Source organism: Rhinopithecus bieti, unplaced genomic scaffold (genome assembly GCF_001698545.2).
Source record: "Rhinopithecus bieti isolate Rb0 unplaced genomic scaffold, ASM169854v2 scaffold_44159, whole genome shotgun sequence".
NCBI classification, from domain to species: domain Eukaryota; kingdom Metazoa; phylum Chordata; class Mammalia; order Primates; family Cercopithecidae; genus Rhinopithecus; species Rhinopithecus bieti.
Genome location: NW_016818573.1, coordinates 1,847,645 through 1,871,783, shown reverse-complemented (window position 1 = coordinate 1,871,783; position 24,139 = coordinate 1,847,645). Strand labels below are relative to the sequence as shown.

Sequence of the window (24,139 nt, the reverse complement as noted above, 5' to 3'; positions counted from 1 at the left end):
TCGGGGCCGCGCGCAGCCTCCCCGCACTGACTGCCGCGCCGTGCCCTGCGCCAGGAGGAGCGGAGGCCGCGCGCGGCCCGCCGGGCGCCTTCAGGATGCTCATCAAGGAATACCACATTCTGCTGCCCATGAGCCTGGACGAGTACCAGGTGGCCCAGCTCTACATGATCCAGGTGAGGGCGGCAGGGAGAGGGCACCCGGGCAAGGGGTGGAGCCCCGCCAACCCCGCCAGCCCTGCCACGGGGCTGGGACCGGCTGGGAGCCCGGAGGAGGCAAGAGAGGCCCCCCTTCGGATGTGGGGATGGGGAAGGGCTGTGGTGTGGGGAGAGGGGCAGGAGAGCCGAGTGGTGCTTCTCACCCGCTAAGTGCCCAGCCCTTCTCTGATCTCCTGTAATCCTCCTCAAGATCTGTAATCCCATCGGGGAAGGAAAAAGCGCCCAGGAGGCGGCAAGAATGAGGAGGGGGGCCTCCGCGGCTGAGAAGGGTGGGAGGGGGTCTGGAGAGGTGCAGGGTCCTGACCACCCCTGGAGGTCAGGGAGATGGGGTGAGGACCAGGCGCCAAACCTGGGGCAGGGACAGGGCAGCAAGGATCGGAGGGCGAGGGGGCTCTCGGGTAGGGCAGTGAGAAGAGTTGGCCAGGGCAGGCCCTCAGCAGTGGCCAGGTTGGTGCAGGGCCCCGGGGAGTCTGCTCCAGATCTCTCCCCAGCACAGCAGGACCAGAGTCTCATAAAGCAAGAGGGCCCGGACCCTGCCTCGGGGTTGAAAGGGCCATCCAAGCCCCAGAGCCATAGAATTCTAGGCAGGATCTGGGGGCTCTCAAGCTGTGAGGGGTGTGGCAGGAGCTGGGATTGGGAGGCGGCCAGGGCCTCCCAGAGAGGGAGGGGCCAGAGTCAGGGCCTCTGAGAGCTGGAGGCCCCTTTTCCCCTCTTTGTCCCTTCTTCCTTGCCAGCCACCCTGGCCTCCTTGCCACCCGCCAGCACATCCAGTACGCTCCCGCCTCGGGGCTGCACTGGCTTCCCCCTGCCTTGAGCACCTCCTCCCACCTCACCTCCTTAAAGTCATGTTCAAGCCATGGTCACTTTATGTTCTTAGCAAGGCCTTCCCTGACTCAGATCAAAACCGCAGCCCCCAACCCTGATCACCTGTACCCTACTGTAGGCTTTCTTTTCCCATAACACTTAGCGCCTTCTAACACAGCATATAATTTGCTTTTTCCTTTTGTCTGTCTTCTTCCACTAGAATGTAAGCTCCACGAGGGCAGGGGTCTTTGTTCTATTCATCAATATATCTCAATTGATAGAATCCCAAACACTGCCTGGGGTGAAGCAGACACTCAATGAATACTTGAATGACTGAATTGAGTGCTAGGTTGCAGACCCCATGCAGGGCTGGGCTGCATCTGTGATTCCGATCCCAGGAAGCTTCGGTGGGGCAGTGTCTGGTTTCAGGGAGTTGAAAAGACTGGGACCAGGGCCCCAGAACTGTGCAGAACACCAGCCTAAGCTGGGGATCCCAGACGCTAAGCTGGGGCTGAGCTCCCTATTCTGCTCTCCCTTGGGCCACAGAAAAAGAGCCGGGAGGAGTCTAGTGGTGAGGGCAGCGGCGTGGAGATCCTGGCCAACCGGCCCTACACAGATGGGCCCGGGGGCAGCGGGCAGTACACACACAAGGTGTACCACGTGGGCTCCCACATCCCAGGCTGGTTCCGGGCACTGCTGCCCAAGGCTGCCCTGCAGGTAGAAGAGGAATCCTGGAATGCCTACCCCTACACCCGAACCCGGTGAGTGGGTGAGGTGGGCATGGTCCGGGGCCAGGAGGGGAGCAGCCCTGGTGGGTACGGCAGTGAGCCTCACCCATGCCTTCTGCCCAGGTACACCTGCCCTTTCGTGGAGAAATTCTCCATTGAAATCGAGACCTATTACCTGCCTGATGGGGGGCAGCAGCCAAACGTCTTCAACCTGAGTGGGGCCGAGAGGAGACAGCGCATCCTGGGTGAGGCCTGGAGCTATGGAGGGACCCTGGCACCCCTCTCAGTCTCCTGGCTGCCTCAGTGGGCAGCCTCTGAGAAGTCCCAGCCCTCTCCAAGCCTCATGTCCTATCTGCAAAAGGACAGGAACTGTCACCCAGTCCCAAGAGGGTGCCAGGAGCGGGGGCTCAAAGGGGCTGGCACTGCTCAATGCTTGCTGAACTCCCTCAGACACCATTGACATCGTGCGGGATGCAGTGGCCCCAGGCGAGTACAAAGCAGAAGAGGACCCTCGGCTGTACCGCTCGGTCAAGACAGGCCGAGGGCCACTGGCTGATGACTGGGCGCGGACGGCGGCGCAGACGGGGCCCCTTATGTGTGCCTATAAGCTGTGCAAGGTTGAGTTCCGCTACTGGGGCATGCAAGCCAAGATCGAGCAGTTCATCCACGATGTAGGTGAGCACCCAGCCGCGGGAGGTCCCGCTTACCCAGCATGCCCGTGTTTAGGGCCAGGGATGCTCCCATCCACTGAGGACACAGAAGCAGAAAGCCATCATTTCCACTTGAGGCGGGGAGCACTAGGGCAGAGGTGGCCACACAGCCTAGCCAGGCATCCACAGAGCAGGAAGCTGGTAATATGAGCTACAAGGTCCATGCTGACTCTGACTTTCAGAAATGCTGCTGCTTCCATTAAGATTCTAAGATTCTCCATCATCCTATGAGCTGGGTGAGATTTAGAGATGCTCAGGAAGGTCACCGGCTCTAACTGGCAGCATGCTAAGGAGTGCAGGCTGAGGCTGTGACTCTGATGTCATTCTCTCTGGGATTCCCCCCGGCCACTCCCAGTTTCTAGTGTTCCAGCCTTTGGCCCTGGTGTTCAGGAGCCCCAGTTCCACACCTCCCCTCAACCTGACCCCACCACGCCTACAGCTCAGCCCTGCCTCAGTGCCCAGGTCATCTGCACACAGAGGGATGATCCCTAGGTGGGGAGACCAGCGGCCTGGCTTCTGTCCCACTACTGACCCATGGTTCCTCCAGCAAGGCGCTGGCCATCTCTGCACTTTGAATTTCTCTTCAGTAAATGAGGAAGAGGTTGAGTCAGATATGAAGAGCTAATATTGACAGTGATAGCAACACACAGACCCTTTGCTAATTACTTTCTGTGCAAGATCTCCCTTAACACCCACAATACCCCACCAGGTAATGACAATGATTATTCCCATTTTACAGGTGAGGAAATTCAGCTTATAGAATAATGAGGACTCCGTGTCTTGCATTTGGAAAAATACCAAAAAGCACAAATAAGAAAATTAAAGTCACCCACATATAGCCACTACTAAGATTCTGATATATCTCCTCGCAGAAGTTTATAATTATCATTCAACCATCATTACCTTATTTCCTAGATATTTAAGAGTTTCTAACTTTATTCTTCTGCTTAAGATAAAAATATCCCAGAATGGGTATCATCTTTCGCTACAACCTTCATTGAGTGCCAACACTTCCATTAACTATTAACACCTTCATTAACCATCAACAATTTCATTAACTGTTAAACGCTTAATTAACTGTTAATTCTTCAGAAGTCAGCAGGAAGCCAGCCAAAAGCAAGAACAAGCATTGGTCCCTGCTTCTGGAGTGATGGGGTGGGGACAGTGCTGAGAGTTAGGGTGTGCAGAGAGACAGGAAAGGCAGTGGGCGGAGGGGAGACAGGCAGGAAGACAAATGCCCCACTTTCCACTCCCATTCCTGGACTGCACTGGCCCTGCCCTACTTTGTGGCTCTGGGTGGGTGGTGTCCCCAGGGGAGCCATTACCCAACCTCAAGGCTGGGCATGTGGCGGCAGTGCCAGGGAAGCAGTGGGAGGGGACAGTTCCGATGCCTGGGCACCTGCAGGTCTGCGTCGGGTGATGCTGCGGGCCCACCGCCAGGCCTGGTGCTGGCAGGATGAGTGGACAGAACTGAGCATGGCTGACATTCGGGCACTGGAAGAGGAGACTGCTCGCATGCTGGCCCAGCGCATGGCCAAGTGCAACACAGGCAGTGAGGGGTCTGAGGCCCAGCCCCCCGGGAAACCAAGCACCGAGGCCCGGTCTGGGGCCAGCAACACTGGCACCCCCGATGGGCCTGAGGCCCCCCCTGGTCCAGATGCCTCCCCTGATGCCAGCTTTGGGAAGCAGTGGTCCTCATCCTCCCGTTCCTCCTACTCATCCCAACATGGAGGTGAGGCTGGGACACAGGGATGGGAGGAGCAACCCTCCCCAGGCTGGGCTCCCAGGCTGAGGCTGAGGCTGAGCCGGCCCGGCAGGGGCTGTGTCTCCCCAGAGCTTGTCCGAGTGGCGCATGCAGAACATTGCCCGAGACTCCGAGAACAGCTCCGAAGAAGAGTTCTTTGATGCCCACGGTCAGCACCGAGGCCCTTTTTGGGAGTGGGGATGTCCCCGAGCAGCTCCTCCCACCCCATGACACAGCCCCCTGTCCCCTCAGAAGGCTTCTCGGACAGTGAGGAGGTCTTCCCCAAGGAGATGACCAAGTGGAACTCCAATGACTTCATCGACGCCTTTGCCTCCCCAATGGAGGCGGAGGGAACGCCAGGTAAAGATCCCACCTAGGACACCGGCCCCCAGCACCCATGTACAGCAGGTCATAAGTTTAATGACATCTTAAGATGAGAGGCAATCTGAAGAGGTGTTCATTAAATACACAGATGAATAATGAAGGATGGATGGATGGATATAGATAGGGATGGATGAACTGGGTCCCGTTTGGGTGGGGGGTGGGTGGATGAGGATACGACTGGAGTGGATGGGTGGAGGATGGATGGTTGGGCGGTGGATGGATGGATGGATGGGGTGGGTGGTGAGGTGGGTTGGATGGATGGGTGGATGGACGGGATGGACTGGATAAATGGATGGATGGGTGGGTGGGTGGATGGATGGATGGTAATGGCATGGGTGCGGTGGGTGGATGATGGAGTGGGTTGGTGGTAGTGGGCTGGACTGGATGGGTTGGTGGATGGATGGGATGAATGGATGGATGGGCTGGGTGGGTTGGATGGATGGATGTTGACCGGATGGTGGTGGTGGATGGATGGATGGGTGGGGTGGGCTAGGTGGGTGCGATGGAGGGTCGGGTGATGTGATGGATGAATGGATGGAATGGGTGGGTGGGTGGATGGTGGTGGTTGAGTGGATGGGTGGGTGGTGGAGTGATGGATGGTGGGTGGGCTAGGTGGGTGATGGATGGCGGGTGGCGGATGGATGGATGAATGGATGGATGGGTGCGGTGGGTGGGTGGCATGATGGGTGGTGGTGGATGGGTGGTGGGTGGACGGATGGGGGTGCTGGTGGTCGATGAATGGGGTGGGTGGGTGGGTAGGTGGTGGACGGATGGTGCGTGGGTGATGGATGGATGGGTCGGGTTATGTGGATGAATGGGATGGTGGATGGGTGGGGGGGTGGGTGGGTGGATGAGATGGGTGTTGAGTGGATGGGTGGGTGGGTGGGGTGGATCAATGGGTGATGGGTGGGGTGGGTAGTGGGTGGACGGATGGTGGGTGGGGATGATGGTGGGTGGGTGGAGGATGAATGGAGGGCATGGATGGGTGGAGGATGGATGGAGGATGGATGGATGGCGTGCTTGCGATGGTGATTTCGGGTGGGTGGGTGGGTGGATGGAGGATGGTGGTAACGTGGTGGGTGGATGGATCGGATGGATGGATGATGGATGGTGAGAATGGACGGATAATGGATGAATGGGTGTGGGGTGGTGGATACATGGACTGTGGGTGGGTCTGGGTGGATATGGATGCGTTTGATGGATGGATGGATGGATGGGATGGATTGGATGGATGGGATGGATGGATGGTGGAGTGGATGGGTGGATGGGGATGGATGGATGGAGGGATAACGGATGAATGGCCTGTTGGGGTTGGGTGGGGTGGGTGATGGATTGGGTGATGGATGGATGATGGGTGGATGGATGGTAGGTGGATGGGTGGGTGGTGGCGTGGATGATGGATGGAGATTAGATGTAGTCACGATTCAGACACAGCACAAAGAATGAAGGAATTAATTTGGATTCCCTGAATGCTTCACGTGAGAGGTGATGTCTATGCTGGCTTTGGAAGACTTAGGCCAGCACTGTCCAGCAGAACTTCTAGGTCCATGCTGCCCAAGATGATAGCCACTAGCCACACTGGCTCCTAGGCACTGAAAATGGGGCTAGTGTGACTGAGGAACTGAAGATTTTATGTATTATATTTTAATTCATTTAAACTTAAATACCCACTTGTGGCTAATGGCTACCACATTGGACAGGGCAGGGTTAGAGAAGTTTGCCAGACAAACAGGTGTTGTGTAGAGAGGCAGCCCAGACTGCAATAAGACCAGTAGGAGCAAAGGCCTGGAAATGCAAACTGACCTGGGAAAGTTGGTGGGAGGAGAAGTTTGGAGGAAGGTAGGGACTGGCAGACGCCAGAACTGGGTGCCTGAAGTGCCAGATAAGGGGATCCCAGTGGTCTTCTCCATCCCTCTCACTGGCTTCCTTGCCCTACAGAGCCTGGAGCTGAGGCAGCTAAAGGCATTGAGGATGGGGCCCAAGCACCCAGGGACTCAGAGGCGAGTATGGTCAGCCACCCCATGTCAAAGCTCCCCCTACTCACTGGCCTGGCCACTGCTGTGACACCCATTGCACCCCATTGTGCCCCCCAGGGCCCGGATGGTGCGGGGGAGCTGGGGACTGAGACATGCGCAGTCCACGCCCTCTTCCTCATCCTGCACAGCGGCAACATCCTGGACTCAGGCCCTGGAGACGCCAACTCCAAGCAGGCAGATGTGCAGACACTGAGCTCTGCCTTCGAGGCCGTCACCCGCATCCACTTCCCCGAAGCCTTGGGACATGTGGCGCTGCGACTGGTGCCCTGTCCACCCATCTGCGCTGCCGCCTACGCCCTTGTCTCCAAGTACTAGCCACGGGTGGAAGGACAGGGAACTCCTAGGATCAGGGAGGCCTTGGGGCAGGGGGAAGGGGAAAGAGGTCAGGAAGCCAGACACCTGGGTCAGTCACTGGCATGGCTGGACCTGTTCTGGAGAATAGCTCCATTTCAGTTGCCTCTTGGGGCTAACACTCCCCACAGAGGACCCACAGAGCCAGGGCTTGCCAGCAGGCCCAGGGGGCTTGGATGGCAGGAGTGGGTCTGGAAGCCCTTCACCCACCACATTTCCTCCTCCTGCAGCCTGAGCCCCTACAGCCACGATGGTGACAGCCTGTCTCGCTCCCAAGACCACATTCCACTGGCTGCCCTGCCACTGCTGGCCACCTCATCTTCCCGCTACCAGGGCGCCGTGGCCACTGTCATTGCCCGCACCAACCAGGCCTACTCAGCCTTCCTGCGCTCACCTGAGGGCGCTGGCTTCTGTGGGCAGGTCAGCGGTTAGGGACAGTCCATCTGCTGCCCTCCACTACAGCCCCCATTGTGGCCTGGCCTGGGTGAGGACAAGGCCTCTCCTGATGGTGCCCCTGCTCCCACCCAGGTCGTGCTGATTGGAGATGGTGTTGGTGGCATCCTGGGCTTTGATGCACTCTGCCACAGTGCTAATGCAGGCACCGGGAGTCGGGGCAGCAGCCGCCGTGGGAGCACGGTCAGTATAGCCAAACCCAGCCTCCTCAGGAGCAGGAAGGCCCTCTCTAGGTCTCTGCCCCCTGGAATGCGACCCCTCTGCCAGCAGGCAGGCTCCCTGCTGCCCCGCCAGTTCATGTCTTCTCTGGAATTCTGCTCTGCCCAACCCCCAAGCCTCACTCCTCGCTTCTAAGTAGAATGTGAATGGTCCCCAGGACTGAAGATGTTTCTGTCCCCTGTTCCATCCAGAACAATGAGCTGCTCTCTCCGGAGGTTGGCCCAGTGCGGGACCCCCTGGCAGATGGTGTGGAAGGCCTGGGTCGGGCCAGCCCAGAACCCTCAGCCTTGCCTGCCCAGCGCATCCCCAGTGACATGGCCAGTCCTGAGCCCGAGGGCTCTCAGAACAGGTGATGTCCCTGCCCCATCACCCCTACCCTGGGTGCATGATGGACTACAGAGGCAGCAACACTGAGCATACCTCCTCCTCCACAGCCTTCAGGCAGCCCCTGCAACCACCTCCTCCGGGGAGCCCCGGCGGGCAAGCACAGCCTCCTGCCCACCCGCTGCCAGTTCCGAGGCACCTGACGGCCCCAGCAGCGCTGCCCGCCTTGACTTCAAGATTTCTGGCTTCTTCCTCTTCGGCTCCCCACTGGGCCTGGTGCTGGCTCTGCGCAAAACCGTGATGCCCGCCCTGGAGGGTGAGTCCTAGGGGCTGTGGGGGCGCCTCTAGTCTCTGTCTGCCCCTTCCTTCCCCACCTCCTCTGGCCTTCCCTCTCGCCCGAGGCACGGGCAACTTCCCCACTGTAGTCATTCAAAGGCCTGGCTACAGAAGGGGAACCTGGGGCCCAGAAAGAAGGGACTCGCCAAGGGTGAGTCTCCCAAAGCCACTGGGAGGAGCTTCACACCTGTGGGATGTTCTGCACTAGAAGGGGTCCAGCAGGCACCATGGCAGCAAATCAAAGTCGCTGCCCTCTTCTCAGCATTTTTTTTTTTTTTTTTTTTTTTTTTTGAGATGGAGTCTCGCTCTGTCACCCAGGCTGGAGTGCCAGTGGCCTGATCTTGCTCACTGCAACCTCCCGGGTTTAAGTGATTCTCCTGCCTCAGCATCCCAAGTAGCTGGGATTACAGGCACCCGCCACCATGCCCAACTAATCTTTGTATTTTTTTTTAGTAGAGATAGGGTTTTGCCATGTTGGCCAGGCTGGTCTCAAACTCCTGACCTCAGGTAATCACCCACCTCTGCCTCCCACAGTGGTGGGACTCCAGGCGTGAACCACTGAGCCCAGCTAATTTTTGTATTTTTAGTGGAGATGAGGGTTTCACCATGTTGGCCAGGCTGGTCTCGAACTCCTGACCTCAAGTGATCCACCGGCTTCTGCCTCCCACAGTACTAGGATTCCAGGTGTGAGCCAAGGCACCCGGCTCCTGTCTCACTTTAAGCAGGGCCCTACTGACTTCCCGGGGAGTGCAGTTTGGGAAGTGCTAGTTCAGGGTCACACAGGACATCAGGGTGCTGCTCCCACACCCCCTACTTCCCAGAGTGCCCAGCTGACACTCCCACCCCACAATCTTTCTCTATCTTCTGGGTACCCAGTGGCCCAGATGCGCCCAGCCTGTGAGCAGATCTACAACCTCTTCCATGCGGCTGACCCCTGCGCCTCACGCCTCGAGCCCCTGCTGGCCCCAAAGTTCCAGGCCATCGCCCCACTGACGGTGCCCCGCTACCAGAAGTTCCCCCTGGGAGACGGCTCATCCCTGCTGCTGGGTATGCCCCCAAACAAGATAAAGGGGAGAAGGAGGAGGGCACCCACAGGAAGGGAGGAGGTAGCAGAAGGCATGAGGAGGCTCCCACACAATGGGAAACCTCTCAGGTCACCACTCCCAGGACCAGGAGCTCCTTCCCCGGGGGCGGTCTGGATCCCCAGGACCCTCTGACCTCCTGGGCCCAGAAGTCGGGTGGGGGAGGTTAGCCAAGCTAAAGAGGGTGCCCCCTGGCAGCATGATTCTGGTGCACGGCCGTACGAGCAGCCAGCGTGTGTGCGCTGCTGCATCTGTGGGGGGTGTGCTGCAGGCATGTGTTGGGGGGTGTGCCCAGTTATGTATGGGTCAAGCAGGCCTGTGTTGGGCACAGGTGTGCAGTGTTTGGGGCAGTGGCAAGAGGCATTCTGGCAGAAGTGCAGCTGGCCACTGGGCTAACTGAGAGGAGAGAATGCCACAGTGCAGCCTCAGCCAGGACCTGACCAGAGGGGCCTCAGGGAAGATGGCAGAGGTGCGGGAAGCCCTGGGTGAGAAGATGGGAGAGCCACCGGGCTGGCCCCTGCTGAGCTTGCCCTCCCTCCCCCAGCTGACACTCTGCAGACGCACTCCAGTCTCTTTCTGGAGGAACTGGAGATGTTGGTGCCCTCGACACCCACTTCTACTAGCGGTGCCTTCTGGAAGGGCAGTGAGTTGGCCACTGAGCCCCCAGCCCAGCCAGCCGCCCCCAGCACCACCAGTGAGGTGGTTAAGAGTAAGTCAGCCAGCCTAGGCAGTCCAGCCTGGGGGTGGGGGAGGCCCGTATTCCACCTCCAAAGCCCAGCTGAGAAACCCTTTCACCCAGTACCCAGCCTGAACTGGGCAAAGAGCAGGCTGGGTGGAAAGGAGGGAGGGAAGAGCACCCAGGGCCCAGGCAGATGGGTGTGGGGCAGGAGGCCATCCTGACTCGCTGCCATGGCCGCGCAGTCCTGGAGCGCTGGTGGGGGACCAAGCGGATCGACTACTCGCTGTACTGCCCCGAGGCGCTCACCGCCTTTCCCACCGTCACGCTGCCCCACCTCTTCCACGCCAGCTACTGGGAGTCCGCCGACGTGGTGGCTTTCATCCTGCGCCAGGTGGGCCTGGGAATTTGGAATGGGAGATGAGAATGGGACGGGGATGGGCTGCTGTGGGGCGGGGGAGGGGCAGCTCTCCCGCCCCTAAGAGAGAAAGGCCTCGCCCCCTGTCCCGCACAGGTGATCGAGAAGGAGCGGCCACAGCTGGCGGAATGCGAGGAGCCGTCCATCTACAGCCCGGCCTTCCCCAGGGAGAAGTGGCAGCGAAAACGCACGCAGGTCAAGATCCGGGTAGGTGCCCTGCCCCTTGCCCCCTCGCCCCCTCACCAGAGAGGCCCTGTCCCTCCCCCCAGCACCCCGCCTCCTCGGGCCCTAGCCATCTAACTCTCTCCCAGACCTACCCCTCCCCTGGGCTCCTGGCCCCACCTCATTGCTCCAGCCCCGCCCCTGCGAACAGCTGGTCTCCCCGCCCCCTCCCCCTCTCTGAGGCTACTTCGGGTCTAGGGTCTGGATCTGCGCTGGTCGGCACCTGCCTCATCCACTGCATCCCGTCCTGTCACAGCGCTACCCCTGGAGCCGCGGCCCACACACAGGCTCTCAGGCCGGGGTCCACAAAAGTGGCCCCCTGGACTTGCCCTTTTCCCTCAAAGCCCTGCCGCCTCCAGGCCCCGACCCCGGTGTTTGCGCGTGGATCCTCACCTGCTTCCCCTCCCCAAGCATCCCCATCCTTTCCTGGCCGAGGACTCACGGCCTCTCCTCCCTCCAGAACGTCACTTCCAACCACCGGGCGAGCGACACGGTAGTGTGCGAGGGCCGCCCCCAGGTGCTGAGCGGGCGCTTCATGTACGGGCCCCTGGACGTCGTCACGCTCACGGGAGAGAAGGTCAGGACCCAGAATCCCTGTCGCCTGGTCCCACGGCCCCAACTCCTGTCCTGGGAACAGCTCCTGGTCCCTGGTGGTTGTGCCCCTAGACCCACCCATCCCCAACGACAGCCCAGCCTCTGCCCTCCTCCACGCAGGGCCCCCATAGACCTCCCGCCCCTTCTCCCCTCCAGGTGGATGTCTACATCATGACGCAGCCGCTGTCGGGCAAGTGGATCCACTTTGGCACTGAGGTCACCAACAGCTCGGGCCGCCTCACCTTCGCAGTTCCCCCAGAGCGCGCCCTGGGCATCGGTGTTACCCCGTTGCGCATGGTGGTCAGGTGAGCGTAGCTGGCCGGGCCTCTGCGGGAGGGCTCCGCCAGGCCTCGCCCCGCGCCACTCACGCCCTGCCCCATGGGCCGCAGGGGCGACCACACCTACGCCGAATGCTGCCTGACTGTAGTGGCCCGCGGCACGGAGGCCGTGGTCTTCAGCATCGACGGCTCCTTCACCGCCAGCGTCTCCATCATGGGCAGCGACCCCAAGGTGCGCGCTGGCGCCGTTGATGTGGTCAGGTAGGAGCCACCACCGCCACCACCACCCATCTCACCGGAGTGACCCGCACCCCACCCCTGGCCAGCGGAGCTGACTGCTGCCCCCGCCCCACAGGCACTGGCAGGACTCCGGCTACCTGATCGTGTATGTCACAGGCCGGCCGGATATGCAGAAGCACCGCGTGGTGGCCTGGCTGTCGCAGCACAACTTCCCCCATGGGGTCGTCTCCTTCTGCGATGGCCTCACCCACGACCCGCTGCGCCAGAAGGCAGTGTTTCTGCAGAGCCTGGTGCAGGAGGTGCGGCTGCTGCGGAGGCTCCGGGTCCTGACCCCGCCCCAGCTTCCCCTGACCCTCCACCCCCGGATCAGCGGAGGCCCATCTGTTCCCAACCGGATCGCCCGGGCCCTGCCTGACTGCAGTGGCCCCTATGGTCATGCCCCCCCAGTTTGAGGGGTCCCGTGTACTTAGGGGCAACTAGGGAAATGAGCTGGTCCCGCCCCTGTCCCCGTGGGACTGGAACCTGTCCTCGCCTCAGTCTGCCTGGACCCACCCGCAGAACAATCTGGGGAAGTCCAACAGACCCCGTCCCCAGCTGCACGGCTCCACCCCAGGGCGACTGATTGACATCTCCCGCCACAGGTAGAACTGAACATTGTGGCCGGTTATGGGTCTCCCAAAGATGTGGCTGTATACGCGGCGCTGGGCCTGTCCCCAAGCCAGACCTACATCGTGGGCCGTGCCGTGCGGAAGCTACAGGCGCAGTGCCAGGTGAGGGCCAAGTGAAGGCCAGGAACAGGACCCCACTAGGGAGCAGGGGCCTGAGTCCTAGGCCTTAGGGACCACCGACTCTGGGGAAGCTGTGAGGCAGCCTAACCGGCCTCCAGGGAACCTGGGATCCTCCGAGGACAAGGGCCATGAGCAGTTTGAGCTGCCAGCTGCCAGGCAAGCCAGAGGGGACGACCCACACTGGAATGTGCTCAAGACCCTGGGCGCTGGTTCCACTTGTCCGTGGCTTTCCACTCTGACCTTTCTGAGCCTCGGTTTCCCGTCTGTAAATGTAAATGATCATGGCACTGCCCATGCCGGCTTATGAAGATCACATCGTTTACTGCATATCAGCAGGCACAGGGCTGGGCACAAAGCAAGCGCTGGCTAAACATTGGCTGCTATGTTTCCTCTAAGACCTCATTTTCCAGATGAGGAGACTGAGGCCCAGAGAAGGGCAGAGCTAGGAGCACAGCTGAGGTGCCCTGGCTCCCAGCCTGGGGTCCTATCTATTGAGAAGGCTTCAGCTTAGGCTGTGCCAAGCCTGCCACCAGTTCCCCAGCCTGCCTCAGGTGCCTGTGGAGGGCAGCGTGTGGGCCCTTGGCCAGCACCCCCTCATCGCTGCCCACTTCTGCCCACAGTTCCTGTCAGACGGCTACGTGGCCCATCTGGGCCAGCTGGAAGCGGGCTCGCACTCGCATGCCTCCTCGGGACCCCCAAGGGCTGCCTTGGGCAAAAGCAGCTATGGTGTGGCTGCCCCTGTGGACTTCCTGCGCAAACAGAGCCAGCTGCTTCGCTCCAGAGGTCCCAGCCAGGTGGAACGTGAGGGCCCAGGAACACCACCCACCACCCTGGCACGGGGCAAGGTGCGGAGCATCAGCCTGAAGCTGGACAGCGAGGAGTGAGGCCCACACCACGCCTGGACCTGGGTTATTTATTGACACACCCAAGGGGCCAGAGGGGCTGCATGTGGGAGGCTGGGGACCCAGACTTGGGGCCCCAGCGCTGACCCCCCCAGCCCCACACCCTACATCTCCGTGTGCCCCTCGGTGTTACTTCCCTTTCATATGAGGGGACCTAGCACCAGAGGGAGGGAGGAGGGTGTGGGCGTGGGCGCAGAGGCTTTTCCAGTGTGTATAAATCCATGAAAATAAACGCCACCTGCACCCCACCCACTCGCCCCGTGCCTGGCATCACAGGGCGGCCAGCCCAGTTCCCACCCACTCACCCTGTGCCTGGCATCACAGGGCGGCCAGCCCAGTTTCCAGTTCAACAGGGGACAGTGATGTGCACAGAGAGGCCAACACGCACCCAGGGCCATCCAGGTCACAGGCAGTTCGGGATGGGGGCCTGAGCCTCAAAAGATCTCACGAAGCGCTCGGCCCTCTCCTCTTTCTGGACAGTCAGCCCACCCCAGCCCAACCCGGCTCACTTCAGCCCCAGCGTAGCTTCTCATGGAAACCCTGCCCCCAAACACCAAGGCCAGGAGACCATGGGATCCGAGGCTGGAGGGGGAGGGCAGCACCAGGAGACCACCTTCCTCAGGCACCCAGCTATCTGGCTTGTACCCACTTCATCTCCCCCTTAAGACTGGGGGCTCCTGGGGCGCCCCAGCCCTGGCCAACGAGAGACACTTCCTTGGTGAAAGAGCTCATCGTAATTTCTCTAACAGGGACACTGAAGCCTCAGAGCTGGCAGGTGGAGGGGCTAGGATTTGAACCCTGATTCTTTGCCTCCCAACAGCCACCCAAGTACCAGGAAATGCCAGGTGATGACCCGCCTCTCCCAGTGGACCAGCTCGGCAGACTCAGAGAGAGATAAATAAAGGCCTTTATATACACAGAAGCATGACGTAGCAGGGGCAGGAGGGCTGGCAGCTGCAGCGGTGGGCTTGGCAGGTGTAAGGCAGGGCAAGTGCTCCTGTCAATGGGAGAAGATCCCCCGGAACCGGGCTTTGTCCTCTTCGTCCTTCTGCCGGATCCGTGCCTCCAGGGCCCGCAGCTCTCGGCTCACAGCGGGCGCCAGGGCTGGGTCCAGCTCCAGCACTTTGGCAAAGTCAGCCTGGGCCTCCTGGGCATTCCACACAGCCGCGTGGGCCTTGCCCCGCTTGAAGTAGGCCTTGACGTTGTCTGCAGGGGATGCCAGTGGGCAGTGGGCATGCAAGGGCATGAGGGGGGATCCTGGTCAGCTGCCCGCCCTCATGTCTCCTGGCACCATGGGCCCACAGGGGAGAGAGAGCCCTCCCTGACCTGAGGATGCCACCCTGCCCCACCCCCAATACACCATTCATGCTTCATTGGCACAATGGGACCCACGGCCCTGTCGAGTAGGGGCATTTAGTCAGGCCCCCATGGGAGCTCAGAATGGAGGGTGTGAAAGACTAGGTCTTGAGCCCCAGCAGTGACAGGAGAAAGGCCACACTGACCACTCGCAGCCCCCAGCAGCCCAGTGCCCAGTGCTCACCATCATACTTGTTGAGGATGGAAGAGCAGTGGTCCAGCACCTCGTAGTACTCCTCGGCCACCAGCTTGCACTGGCAGTAGTTGAGCAGCAGCGGTGTGATCTGCTGGTCCAGCTGGATCCATTCAGGGGACCCAGGCTGTTCCTGGGAGCACAGGGGCAGGGAGCGGGGAGAAGCTGTAGACCTGGGGCCCCTGGCTCCACACCCGCTTCCATCCTCCCCCTCAGCCTCCGGGCAGCACCTTCATCTGCAGGTTCTTGAGGCAGGCAATGGCATCGTAGTACTTGGCAGCAGCCTCCTTCACATGCCCCTCGCGATACAACCGGTTGCCCTCCTGGTGGATGAGCGGCACTGCCTTTGCCTTCTCTTCATCTGTCATGGCCCATGGGTCCTGCTGGTATGTGCCAGGGCTCTCCACCTGCAGGGCACGGGGCATATCACAGCAGGGCCCGGGGACACCACAGCTGCTTCAGCAACAGATCTGACCCACATCTGGGCTGGCTAGGCCCCCAGACATCACACACCAGCAGCAGAGCTGCTTGTCACTCAAAAAGCATTCAATGAACATCGATGTCACATCTCTTGTGTGCCCAGCACCGTGCCAAATGCTAAGAATAGAACAGTGAACGAGACGGTGAAAAGCCCTGCCCTCCCCCGCAGAGATCATGCTCCATGGCAGATTTCCTAAATGGACAAGGAAATACATGAATTCCCAGGGATTTCAAGGCGTGGCAGAGGCTACAAAGGAAATGAGCTCCTCCAAGATAGAGAACGAGGAGGCTGGGTGGGCAGGGCCAGCTTCCTGGAGGAGGTGACATTTGAGACATGAAGGAGGAGGAAAGGAGACCCAGAGGACTGCCAAGGGTCCCGCACAGGTTTTCTTGTCCTTGTCCGCTCCCCCAGCAGTCCACCCACGGATCCCATCACCCCTGGGCGGACAGGCCTGCACCGCCCTGAGGCTGGGCAGTGGGGCCAGGCTCAGCGGCCCCTCACCTTCAGCATTTCCATGTGGAAGACGAGGGGCTGGGGGTTCTGCTGCAGGGCGTCCAGGTCAGCGTGGCCCAGGGAGCTGTGTTCATGCATCTGTGCAACGCCGCAGCAGTGCCGCTGACCCTCCAGGGGGTCCTTGCCCGCCGCGATGTTGCGGAGACTCTTGGCCACCAGCGGGTACAGGACCACGTGCTGCAGGAAGGCAAGGACGCTGGGGGCTCTGTCACTGTGGGCTGGCGGATCACTGGGTCCACAAGGCCCAGCCCCTTCCCCACCACCATCTGAGACCAAACACCAAGGCCCAGAGGGCAACAACTGGGTCCCTACTCCATTAAAGCGCAGGAGGCTTTTAACTCAGGACTCCTCCAGTCACTCAGCCCTTTTTCCCAAGGAAGCCCCAGCTTCTGCCATGTTCTCTGGCCACCAAACAGAGCGCCTACCCCATCCTCAACCCCACCACAGACACATGCCCACCATCAACCCATCTGCCCAGTAGAATTCTAACCTCCTCTGCCTCCCGAGGATAAGGCCCACAGGCTGGACTATGCAAAGTGCTAGGGCCCCCACATTCTGTTCCCAGCAGCTCCTCCTCCTCCTGCCTCACTGAGGGCCTACCTCACAGCCAGGCCCAAGGCAGCCACTTCAAAACCCTCAGGGAGGCCAGACGTGGTGGCTCACACCTATAATCCTAGCACTTTGGGAGACCAAAGTGGGCAGATCACCTGAGGTCAAGAGTTCAAGACCAGCCTGACCAACATGGTGAAATCCCATCTCTACTAAAATACAAAAATTAGCCAGGCATGGCCGGGCGTGGTGGCTCAAGCCTGTAATCCCAGTACTTTGGGAGGCCGAGACAGGCAGATGACGAGGTTAGGAGATCAAGACCATCCTGGCTAACACGGTGAAACCCCGTCTCTACAAAAAAATACAAAAAAAACTAGCTGGGCGAGGTGGCGGGCGCCTGTAGTCCCAGCTACTCAGGAGGCTGAGGCAGGAGAATGGTGTGAACCCAGGAGGTGGAGCTTGCAGTGAGCTGAGATCCGGCCACTGCACTCCAGCCTGGGGGAAAGAGCGAGACTCCGCGAGACTCCGTCTCAAAAAAAAAAAAAATTAGCCAGGCATGATGGTGGGTGCCTATAATCCTAGCTACTTGGGAAGCTAAGGCAGAGAATCACTTGAACCCGGGAGATGGTGGTTGCAGTGAGCCGAGATCGCACCACTGCACTCCAGCCTGGGCAACAGAGTGACACTTCGTCCAAAGAAAAAAAAAAAAACCCCAGGGAGACAGGCACAGGGGACCTAGCCTCTAATCTCTTGCTTGGCAAAGCTGCTCGGCTGGTGGGAACCAGATTCCTCCCACCCAGATCCTCCCCACTCCTCCCACTTCCCTGTTGTCTGGACAGGAGCTAACTGCCGGGTTGCCATCAGCGGGTATTTCCTGAGTCTTGGCTCTGGACTGGCTCACACTGGGCATCCCAAAGTTAGAAGTAAACAGCCCAGATTCCTGCTCTGCAATAGCCTAGGACAAGGCAGAAGAGCAAATCCTGGCCATGCAGGGCATGAGGGTTGGAGGACCCAAAGGTGGGAGTTGAGCCAACCACTAGCAGTCCAGGAGGGCTTCCTAGAGGTGGTGACCCAGGAATAAGCTTTGAAGGAAGAGGGAAGATCTTGGCTAAGAAGGGGAATGGAAAGCAAAAGCAGGGAGGTTGAGTAAGAGGGTGAGACCTCAGGGGCCAGCCCCAAAAAGCTATGTAAGCAGCTATAGTTTACACAGTTTAAGTCCTCAATGTCCTAACTAGGTTCTTGGAAACTGACTGTAGGCGAAACAATACATAACGAAACCAATTTTTCTTCTCATCAATGTTTTAACAAAATTATGCTGAGAGAAACGATGGTGGCTGAGCACCTGATGTATGTTTTTTTCTCTTAGTCACAGTTTCCAAGAACGTATCAGTGACATAAATTGAAGACTTACTATGCTCTATCCTGACAGTGACCAGGAGCCATAGAGATTTGAAACAAAGAGATGTACAGGTCGTTTGCATTTGAGAATGAGTCCCCTGGCCTCAGTCTGGCTAATAGGGGAAGGCGGAATGGAGGCCAGGACACCATCAGCAGGCCAGTGGTCTGGAAAGAGTGGGTGGGCCAGGCACGGTGGCTCATGCCTGTAATCCCAGCACTTTGGGAGGCCAAGGTGGGTGGATCACCTGAGGTCAGGAGTTCAAGACCAGCCTGGCCAACATGGTGAAACCCCGTATCTACTAAAAATACAAAAATTAGCTGAGCGTCATGGTGGGTGTTTGTAATCCCAGCTACTTGGGAGGCTGAGGCAGGAGAATTGCTTGAACCCAGGAGGTGGAGGGTGCAGTGAGCTGAGAGTGTACCACTACATTCTGGCCTGGGCGACAGATCAAGACTTCATCTCAAAAAAAAGGAAGAAAGAGTGGTTGGCAGTCTAGCAGAGGGTGGAGGGAGGAGGAGCCCTGGGGATAGGGAATAGGGCTTGGCTGGACAGCCACCGCAGACAGGTGCAGGACAGACACCTTGATGTCACAGAGGAACTGGGCAATCTCCCCTTCTCTCATGGTGCACACGATGGTCTCCCACACAGGCAGCTTGAACTTCTTGCCAATGATGAGCTCCATGGGCTTGCCACGCACCCGGCTGTCGTCCAGCACGGTGCCCTCGTTGTCACTGTGCAGCGTCCGGTAGTGGAACGTGGCCTGTGGGCCACATGCGAGGTCAGGCAAGGGCACAAACCCTCACCCTGACCCCCAAGGACAAGTCCAGTCCCCGGCCTGCAGACAGCACAAAGGACGGGGCCTCCCCAAGGACACTACCTGATATTACACCTGGTTTTATCCTCCCATGCTGGTGAGAAAACTAAGTCACAAGGAGGGGAGGAATAGGCCCAAGCCACACGGCTAGTGGGTGGCTGAGTGGGAACAAGAGTCCAAGTAGTCTGACTCCAGTCATTCCTCAACACATATTTACTAAGCACCTACTATGTGCCCAAGCTCTGTGCTAGACACCAGAACATGGCAGCGAGCAAAACACAAACAAGTCCCTGCCCCACGGGAACTCACACGGTGCTTGTAGAGGGAGGCGATGGGCGTCAAACAAAACAATGTGTCATGGCAGGTGAAGCCACGTGCTTGGGAAACAGTAGGGCAAGGGGGTTAGGGCTGGATTAAACAGAGTTGGGGGTGGGGGAGTAAGGAAGAAAGCAAGCCAAGTGGATCCTGGGATAGGAACTTTCCAGGCCGAAAGAACAGCAGGTGTAAAAAGCCTTGCAGTGTGACAATGTGATATTGAAAAAGGTGCCAGGAAGGGAAGAGTGTGGGCCTGTTAAATAATATGGAAGGGGAGAAGGGAAGTGCTGGGTAGAGGAGGGCATGGTCCCTGGGTAGGGCTCCACCCCCACGGACCTAGGTCAGAACAGGCATTTCTTGCCCAAATGTTGCATTTCCCAAGACCACCCTGGCCTACCACACCCCTATCCTGTGCCTATAAAAACCCAAGACCCTAACGGGCAGACACAGGCAGCCAGATGTCAGAGGAGCCCATCAGCAGAAGACAGCACAAGCACCTGGTCATTGAGAGGACATCAGGGGAATAAGCAGCAGCAGATCACACCGACAGGCACCTGCACGCTGTCAGGTCATCAATTGGCAGGAAGAGGTGGAGTTCGGCTGGGGCAGTCAGAGGAGAGCTGGGGCCACCAAGTGGCCCAACCCCAGAGGCAGACCATCTCCAAGGCAGGTGGATCACTTGAGGTCAGGAGTTCGAGACCAGCCTGGCCAACCTGGCAAAAACCCGTCTCTACTAAAAATACAAAAATTAGCTGGCCATGGTGGCAGGTGCCTGTAATCCCAGCTACTTGGGAGGCTGAGGCATTAGAATCACCTGAACCTGGAAGGTGGAGGTTGCAGTGAACTGAGATCATGCCACTGCACTCCAGCTTGGGCAACAGAGCAAGACTCTGTCTCAAAAAAAAAAAAAAGAGAAAGAAAAGGTGTTTCAAACCAACTTGGCCAACATGGTGAAAGCCTGTCTCTACTAAAAACATTTAAAAAATTTAGCCGGGCCTGATGTCGGGCAACTGTAATCCCAGCTACTTGGAAGGCTGAAGCAGGAGAATTGCTTGAACCTGGGAGGCAGAGGTTGCAGTGAGCCGAGATTGCGCCACTGCACCCCAGCCTGGGCAACAAGAGTGAAACTCTGTCTCGGAAAAACACTTTGCAATCATTCTCCAAGCCCACATGTGATCTAATTCTCTGATACATCAAGGCAAGAATCCCCAGGCTACAGAAAGCCCTCTGTCCTTGTGATAAGGAAGGGGATCTAACTGAACTGGTTAACATAAGCCACCTATACACAAACTAAAAGAACACCCTAGAACACACGGAGCTGTAAACATCCGCCCCAGACACTGCCGTGAGGTCGGAGCCCCACAGCCTGCCCGTCTGTATGCTTCCCCAGAGGTTTGAGCAGCCAGGCACTGAAGAAGCGAGCCACTCCCCATCACACGCCCTGCGAGGGGGACAAGGGAACTTCCCGTTTCAAACGCATGATATGTTCAACAGCAGCAAGGCCAGTGTGGAGGAGCAGAGTGAAGGAGGGGGCGGGGTACACCACGGGGTCAGCAGGGGAGCTCACCCAGGTCAGTAGGGGTGGACCTCACAGGGCCTGTAGGCTATGGTGAGGCCTCTGTTTTTTACTCTCAGATGGAAGCCACTGAGTGGCTCCAAGCAGAAAAGGAATTGAATCTGGCATGGGTTCTGCTGCTGGGACAAGAACAGACCATAGAGGGACAAAAGCAGCAGGAGGAGAGTTAGAGGTCGCTGCAGTAACCCAGGCGGGAGATGAGGATGGCCTGGACCCAAGCACTGATGGCAGAAATGGTGAGAACTCAGATCCTGGCTGGATATTGAGGATGTGATGTGGGATGTGAGACTGGGAGGACCACAGAGACACTAAGGTTTTTGCCCTGAAAAACGAGAAGGTTGCTGGTTCCCCTGACTGACACGGAGAAGCCGCAGGTGGAGCAGGTTAAGTGTGAGTCGCCAACCAGGCTTCCAGGTGGAGATGGTGAGTAGAGAGCTGTATGTCAGGTTGAAGAGACAAGTAATGACTGGAGAGCTGCATCTGGGAGTAATCTGGGCCGGGAGAGTTTTTAGAGACAACACTGGGGGTGGGTGCAGAGTAAAGAGGTTTGAAGATTGAACCCTCGACAGGATATGGTTAGACTGGCCCACGCTCTTAACTGCCGCACCATGCTGCATCTCTGAAGTCAGTTTCCACATCAGTAAAATGGAATCAACAACAGTACCTATCTCACAGTGTAGGAAATAAACGTGTGAAGCATGTAGTACAATGCTTGAATAGTGAGCATTCAATCAGTGCAGCGATTGGTTATTTAACACCACCTGTTCCTGATCTTGGGGTGCCATTGTTCACATCCCTCCTTCTGGTGTCTGTTCTATCCAGGATCTTCCTTGCCAGCCCCTTCTTTCACCACTAACACCCCAGTACATGGGGGCATGAACCCACATCACACATCCTGTCTCTTCTTAGAGAAGATCTCTTTTCATATAGCGGATCACTCCAGCCATGCAGCTCCTCTCTACTGTCAGAGCACTTATGCTGCACTGGGCTAGGATGCTTAGCTGCCCGATTCAGCACAGGGCTGGCCAGGAGGCATGTGCTCATTTGCTCAATGTGCATGTCCTGCCTGACTGCTCTGATGGGCACAGGGGCTGTCCCTGGGAAGTTCCCTACTCTGCAGACAAGTAGCAACTGGAAAAGCACTCCAAGAGGAGGCAACTGCAGAAGCAGGGAAGCCTGGAGTTGTAGGTTGGGGGAGAAGGGGCAGAGGGGCTGGAACTGGGGCCTGGTAAAAGGAGAAAAGTGGGAGGTTCTTTACTTCCCAGCTGTCATCTGTCCCAAACAAGCTACTAGTGCAGCAGGAAGACTGCCAAAGGGTCCCTGTCTGGGAGACCTGACCTCTGGGCCCTTTCTCCAGCTTTGCACATCCCAGGGCCTCAGGATGTTTAGAGTGGCAGTTGGTCTAAACAGTGGCAGTTGGTCTGTTTTCGGAAGGCCCTTCCATCTACAAAGAATCATGAGCCTTGAAATCCAGATGCCCTAGGACCACTCCCCGCCCTCGGTTTCCTCCAGCGTGGTGTCTGCCCAAGCACTGAGATCAACCCCCAACCCCAACCCGCTTGTGATGACTGACGGCCTCCCCCACCAATGCTGCTACAAGGCCGAGCCAGGGGGCGGGGCAGACAGGCCCGAATTCACCCCTACTTAAATTCAGCCCAATCAGCGTCGAGCTCTGCATGTGAGCGGTAGGGTCACTGGCCGCTGCCCTCTGGGCATGCGCAACCTCTCGCCTAAGGCCTCCTCCCGCCTCGCATGCGCACCACGCCGCAGAGGGGGAGCGGGGAGGGGTAGACACGAACCTTGGTCCCATCCTGAAAGTCGGGGAGCTCTCCTCGGCCTTCCTGTATCACACGCTTTTGGATCCCGTCCTCCCGGAGTCTTGCGATGATATCCGCCATCCTCCTTCCCCGCTGCTCCCTTTCGGCAACTTCCGGACTCGCTCGGTAGCTTCCGGACTTGCTTCGGCAACTCCTAGAACCTCGGCAGCTTCCAAGCTAGCGCCATTTTGGTTGAGAGCAGAAGCCAAAAGGGACCGAGCGTGGAAATGGATGGTAATTGGTTCTCTGCGCTGCGGCTGAGCGCGCGCGTCGGCTCGGGGGCGGAGCCTGGGAAAGTCTCGGGGCGGGACCCGAGCCTGTCAAGGAGGCGGGGCCGGGGTCCGCCCCCCGGGCGGGAAGAGGACGTCCCTAACAATTGTGTCACTGAATTGATTGGGACTGCGGCCATGTGGCACTTGTTTGAAGTTGTGGATGTAATATAACAGCATTGCAGAGTTAGGAAAATGAAAAAAAAAAACCCGTAAGCCACACCCTCAAAGCGTTATGATTTTTGTGTATTCCGGCTTTTTTTCCTTCGCATATCTAGTATGATTGTCGGGACTCTTGCATCCTGGATCTCTCTCTTTCAAAAAATAAAAAGAGGAAGAGGGAAAGAAAGGTGGACAAGTAGACCAAGAGGGCCCATTGCGGGGTCGGAAATGAGTCATAGTGGTGCCCAATTAATATTAGGGAATAATAGATGGATGATAGAAATGAGGTGCTTTAGCGCCGGGCGTGGTGGCTCATGCCTGTAACCCCACCACTTTAGGAGGCCGAGGCGAGAGGATCGCCTGAGCCCGGGAGTTCGAGGCTGCAGTGGGCCATGTTCGTGCCACTGCACTCCAGGCTAGCCGACAGAGCGAGATGCTGTCTCAAAACAAAACAAAACAAAAAATTAAATTCAACAAAAGAAAAGAAAAAAGAGAAGTGAGGTACTTTGGGGCTAAAACAACTTTTTTTTTTCTTTTTTTGAGACGGAGTAGAGCGAGATGCTGCCTCAAAACAAAAGAAAAAATAAAATTAAACAAAAAAAAAGAAGTGAGGTACTTTGGGGCTAAAACTTTCTTTTTTCTTTTTTTGAGACAGAGTCTCGCTCTGTCACCCACGCTGGAGTGCAGTGGCACAATCTCAGCTTACTGCAACCTCTGCCTCCCGGGTTCAAGCAATTCCTTGCCTCAGCCTCCCGCATAGCTGGAACTACAGGCACGCTGCCACGCCCGGCTAATTTTTGTATTTTCAGTAGAGACGGGGTTTCGACATCTGGAGCAGGCTGGTCTTGAACTCCTAGACCTCATGATCCACCCTCCTCGGCCTCCTGAAGTGCTGGGATTACAGGCCTGAGCCCCGGTGCCCAGCCCTAAAACAACGCTTCTGTGCGCCTTTAGAAACTGACTGTGAATGACAGCAGTAAGCGTCTTCCCTCTTCCAAGGTTTAGCAAATCCAGTACAGGCGGGGCATGGGTTTTCTGCACTCCCTCCTCCCGTCATCACCATCATCATCGCTGTAAAGGAGTATTGTCTTTCTAATGCGACCCAGGCACTAAAGGTTTAACATGCATATTTATTTATTTATATATATATTTACTTAGTTATTTTTTCTTTAGAGACAGGGTCTCACTTTG

The 24,139-nt window shown here is 57.9% G+C and overlaps 2 protein-coding genes across 4 annotated transcripts in view; one reads left to right on the top strand and one right to left on the bottom strand.

The window, feature by feature from the left end:
* PITPNM1 (phosphatidylinositol transfer protein membrane associated 1) overlaps positions 1–13,756 on the top strand; it is a 15,832-nt gene extending 2,076 nt beyond the window's left edge. Inside the window, exons 2-24 of one of the 2 annotated variants that reach the window (XM_017857250.1) lie at positions 55–173; positions 1,566–1,780; positions 1,871–1,992; positions 2,198–2,422; positions 3,863–4,189; positions 4,275–4,370; positions 4,454–4,561; positions 6,524–6,585; positions 6,679–6,929; positions 7,203–7,392; positions 7,501–7,608; positions 7,836–7,993; positions 8,079–8,284; positions 9,181–9,351; positions 9,931–10,095; positions 10,308–10,456; positions 10,577–10,687; positions 11,163–11,279; positions 11,453–11,601; positions 11,686–11,835; positions 11,930–12,113; positions 12,456–12,584; positions 13,223–13,756. In XM_017857250.1, coding sequence (XP_017712739.1) covers positions 96–173; positions 1,566–1,780; positions 1,871–1,992; positions 2,198–2,422; positions 3,863–4,189; positions 4,275–4,370; positions 4,454–4,561; positions 6,524–6,585; positions 6,679–6,929; positions 7,203–7,392; positions 7,501–7,608; positions 7,836–7,993; positions 8,079–8,284; positions 9,181–9,351; positions 9,931–10,095; positions 10,308–10,456; positions 10,577–10,687; positions 11,163–11,279; positions 11,453–11,601; positions 11,686–11,835; positions 11,930–12,113; positions 12,456–12,584; positions 13,223–13,486 — 3,735 coding nt within the window. In that variant the 5' untranslated portion in view covers positions 55–95 and the 3' untranslated portion in view covers positions 13,487–13,756. Of the gene's footprint in view, positions 1–6; positions 174–1,565; positions 1,781–1,870; positions 1,993–2,197; positions 2,423–3,862; positions 4,190–4,274; positions 4,371–4,453; positions 4,562–6,523; positions 6,586–6,678; positions 6,930–7,202; positions 7,393–7,500; positions 7,609–7,835; positions 7,994–8,078; positions 8,285–9,180; positions 9,352–9,930; positions 10,096–10,307; positions 10,457–10,576; positions 10,688–11,162; positions 11,280–11,452; positions 11,602–11,685; positions 11,836–11,929; positions 12,114–12,455; positions 12,585–13,222 lie in introns of those variants that run through there. The other variant, XM_017857251.1, reaches the window with a different exon arrangement.
* Positions 13,757–14,393: 637 nt separating this feature from the next.
* Positions 14,394–22,798, bottom strand: AIP (AHR interacting HSP90 co-chaperone). Of its 2 annotated transcripts, none has more exons than XM_017857253.1 (6): positions 22,500–22,798; positions 18,576–18,755; positions 16,036–16,224; positions 15,284–15,460; positions 15,053–15,186; positions 14,394–14,710 (listed from the first exon to the last, which is right to left on the bottom strand). In XM_017857253.1, exons 1-6 carry the CDS (start codon positions 22,596–22,598, stop codon positions 14,638–14,640), a joined length of 852 nt encoding a protein of 283 aa, XP_017712742.1. In that variant the 5' UTR covers positions 22,599–22,798; the 3' UTR covers positions 14,394–14,637. The 2 variants fall into 2 exon arrangements, with proteins under 2 accessions (XP_017712742.1, XP_017712741.1); XM_017857252.1 differs by having other exon boundaries at positions 15,045–15,186; positions 22,500–22,796.
* Between the last annotated feature and the right edge of the window lie 1,341 nt (positions 22,799–24,139).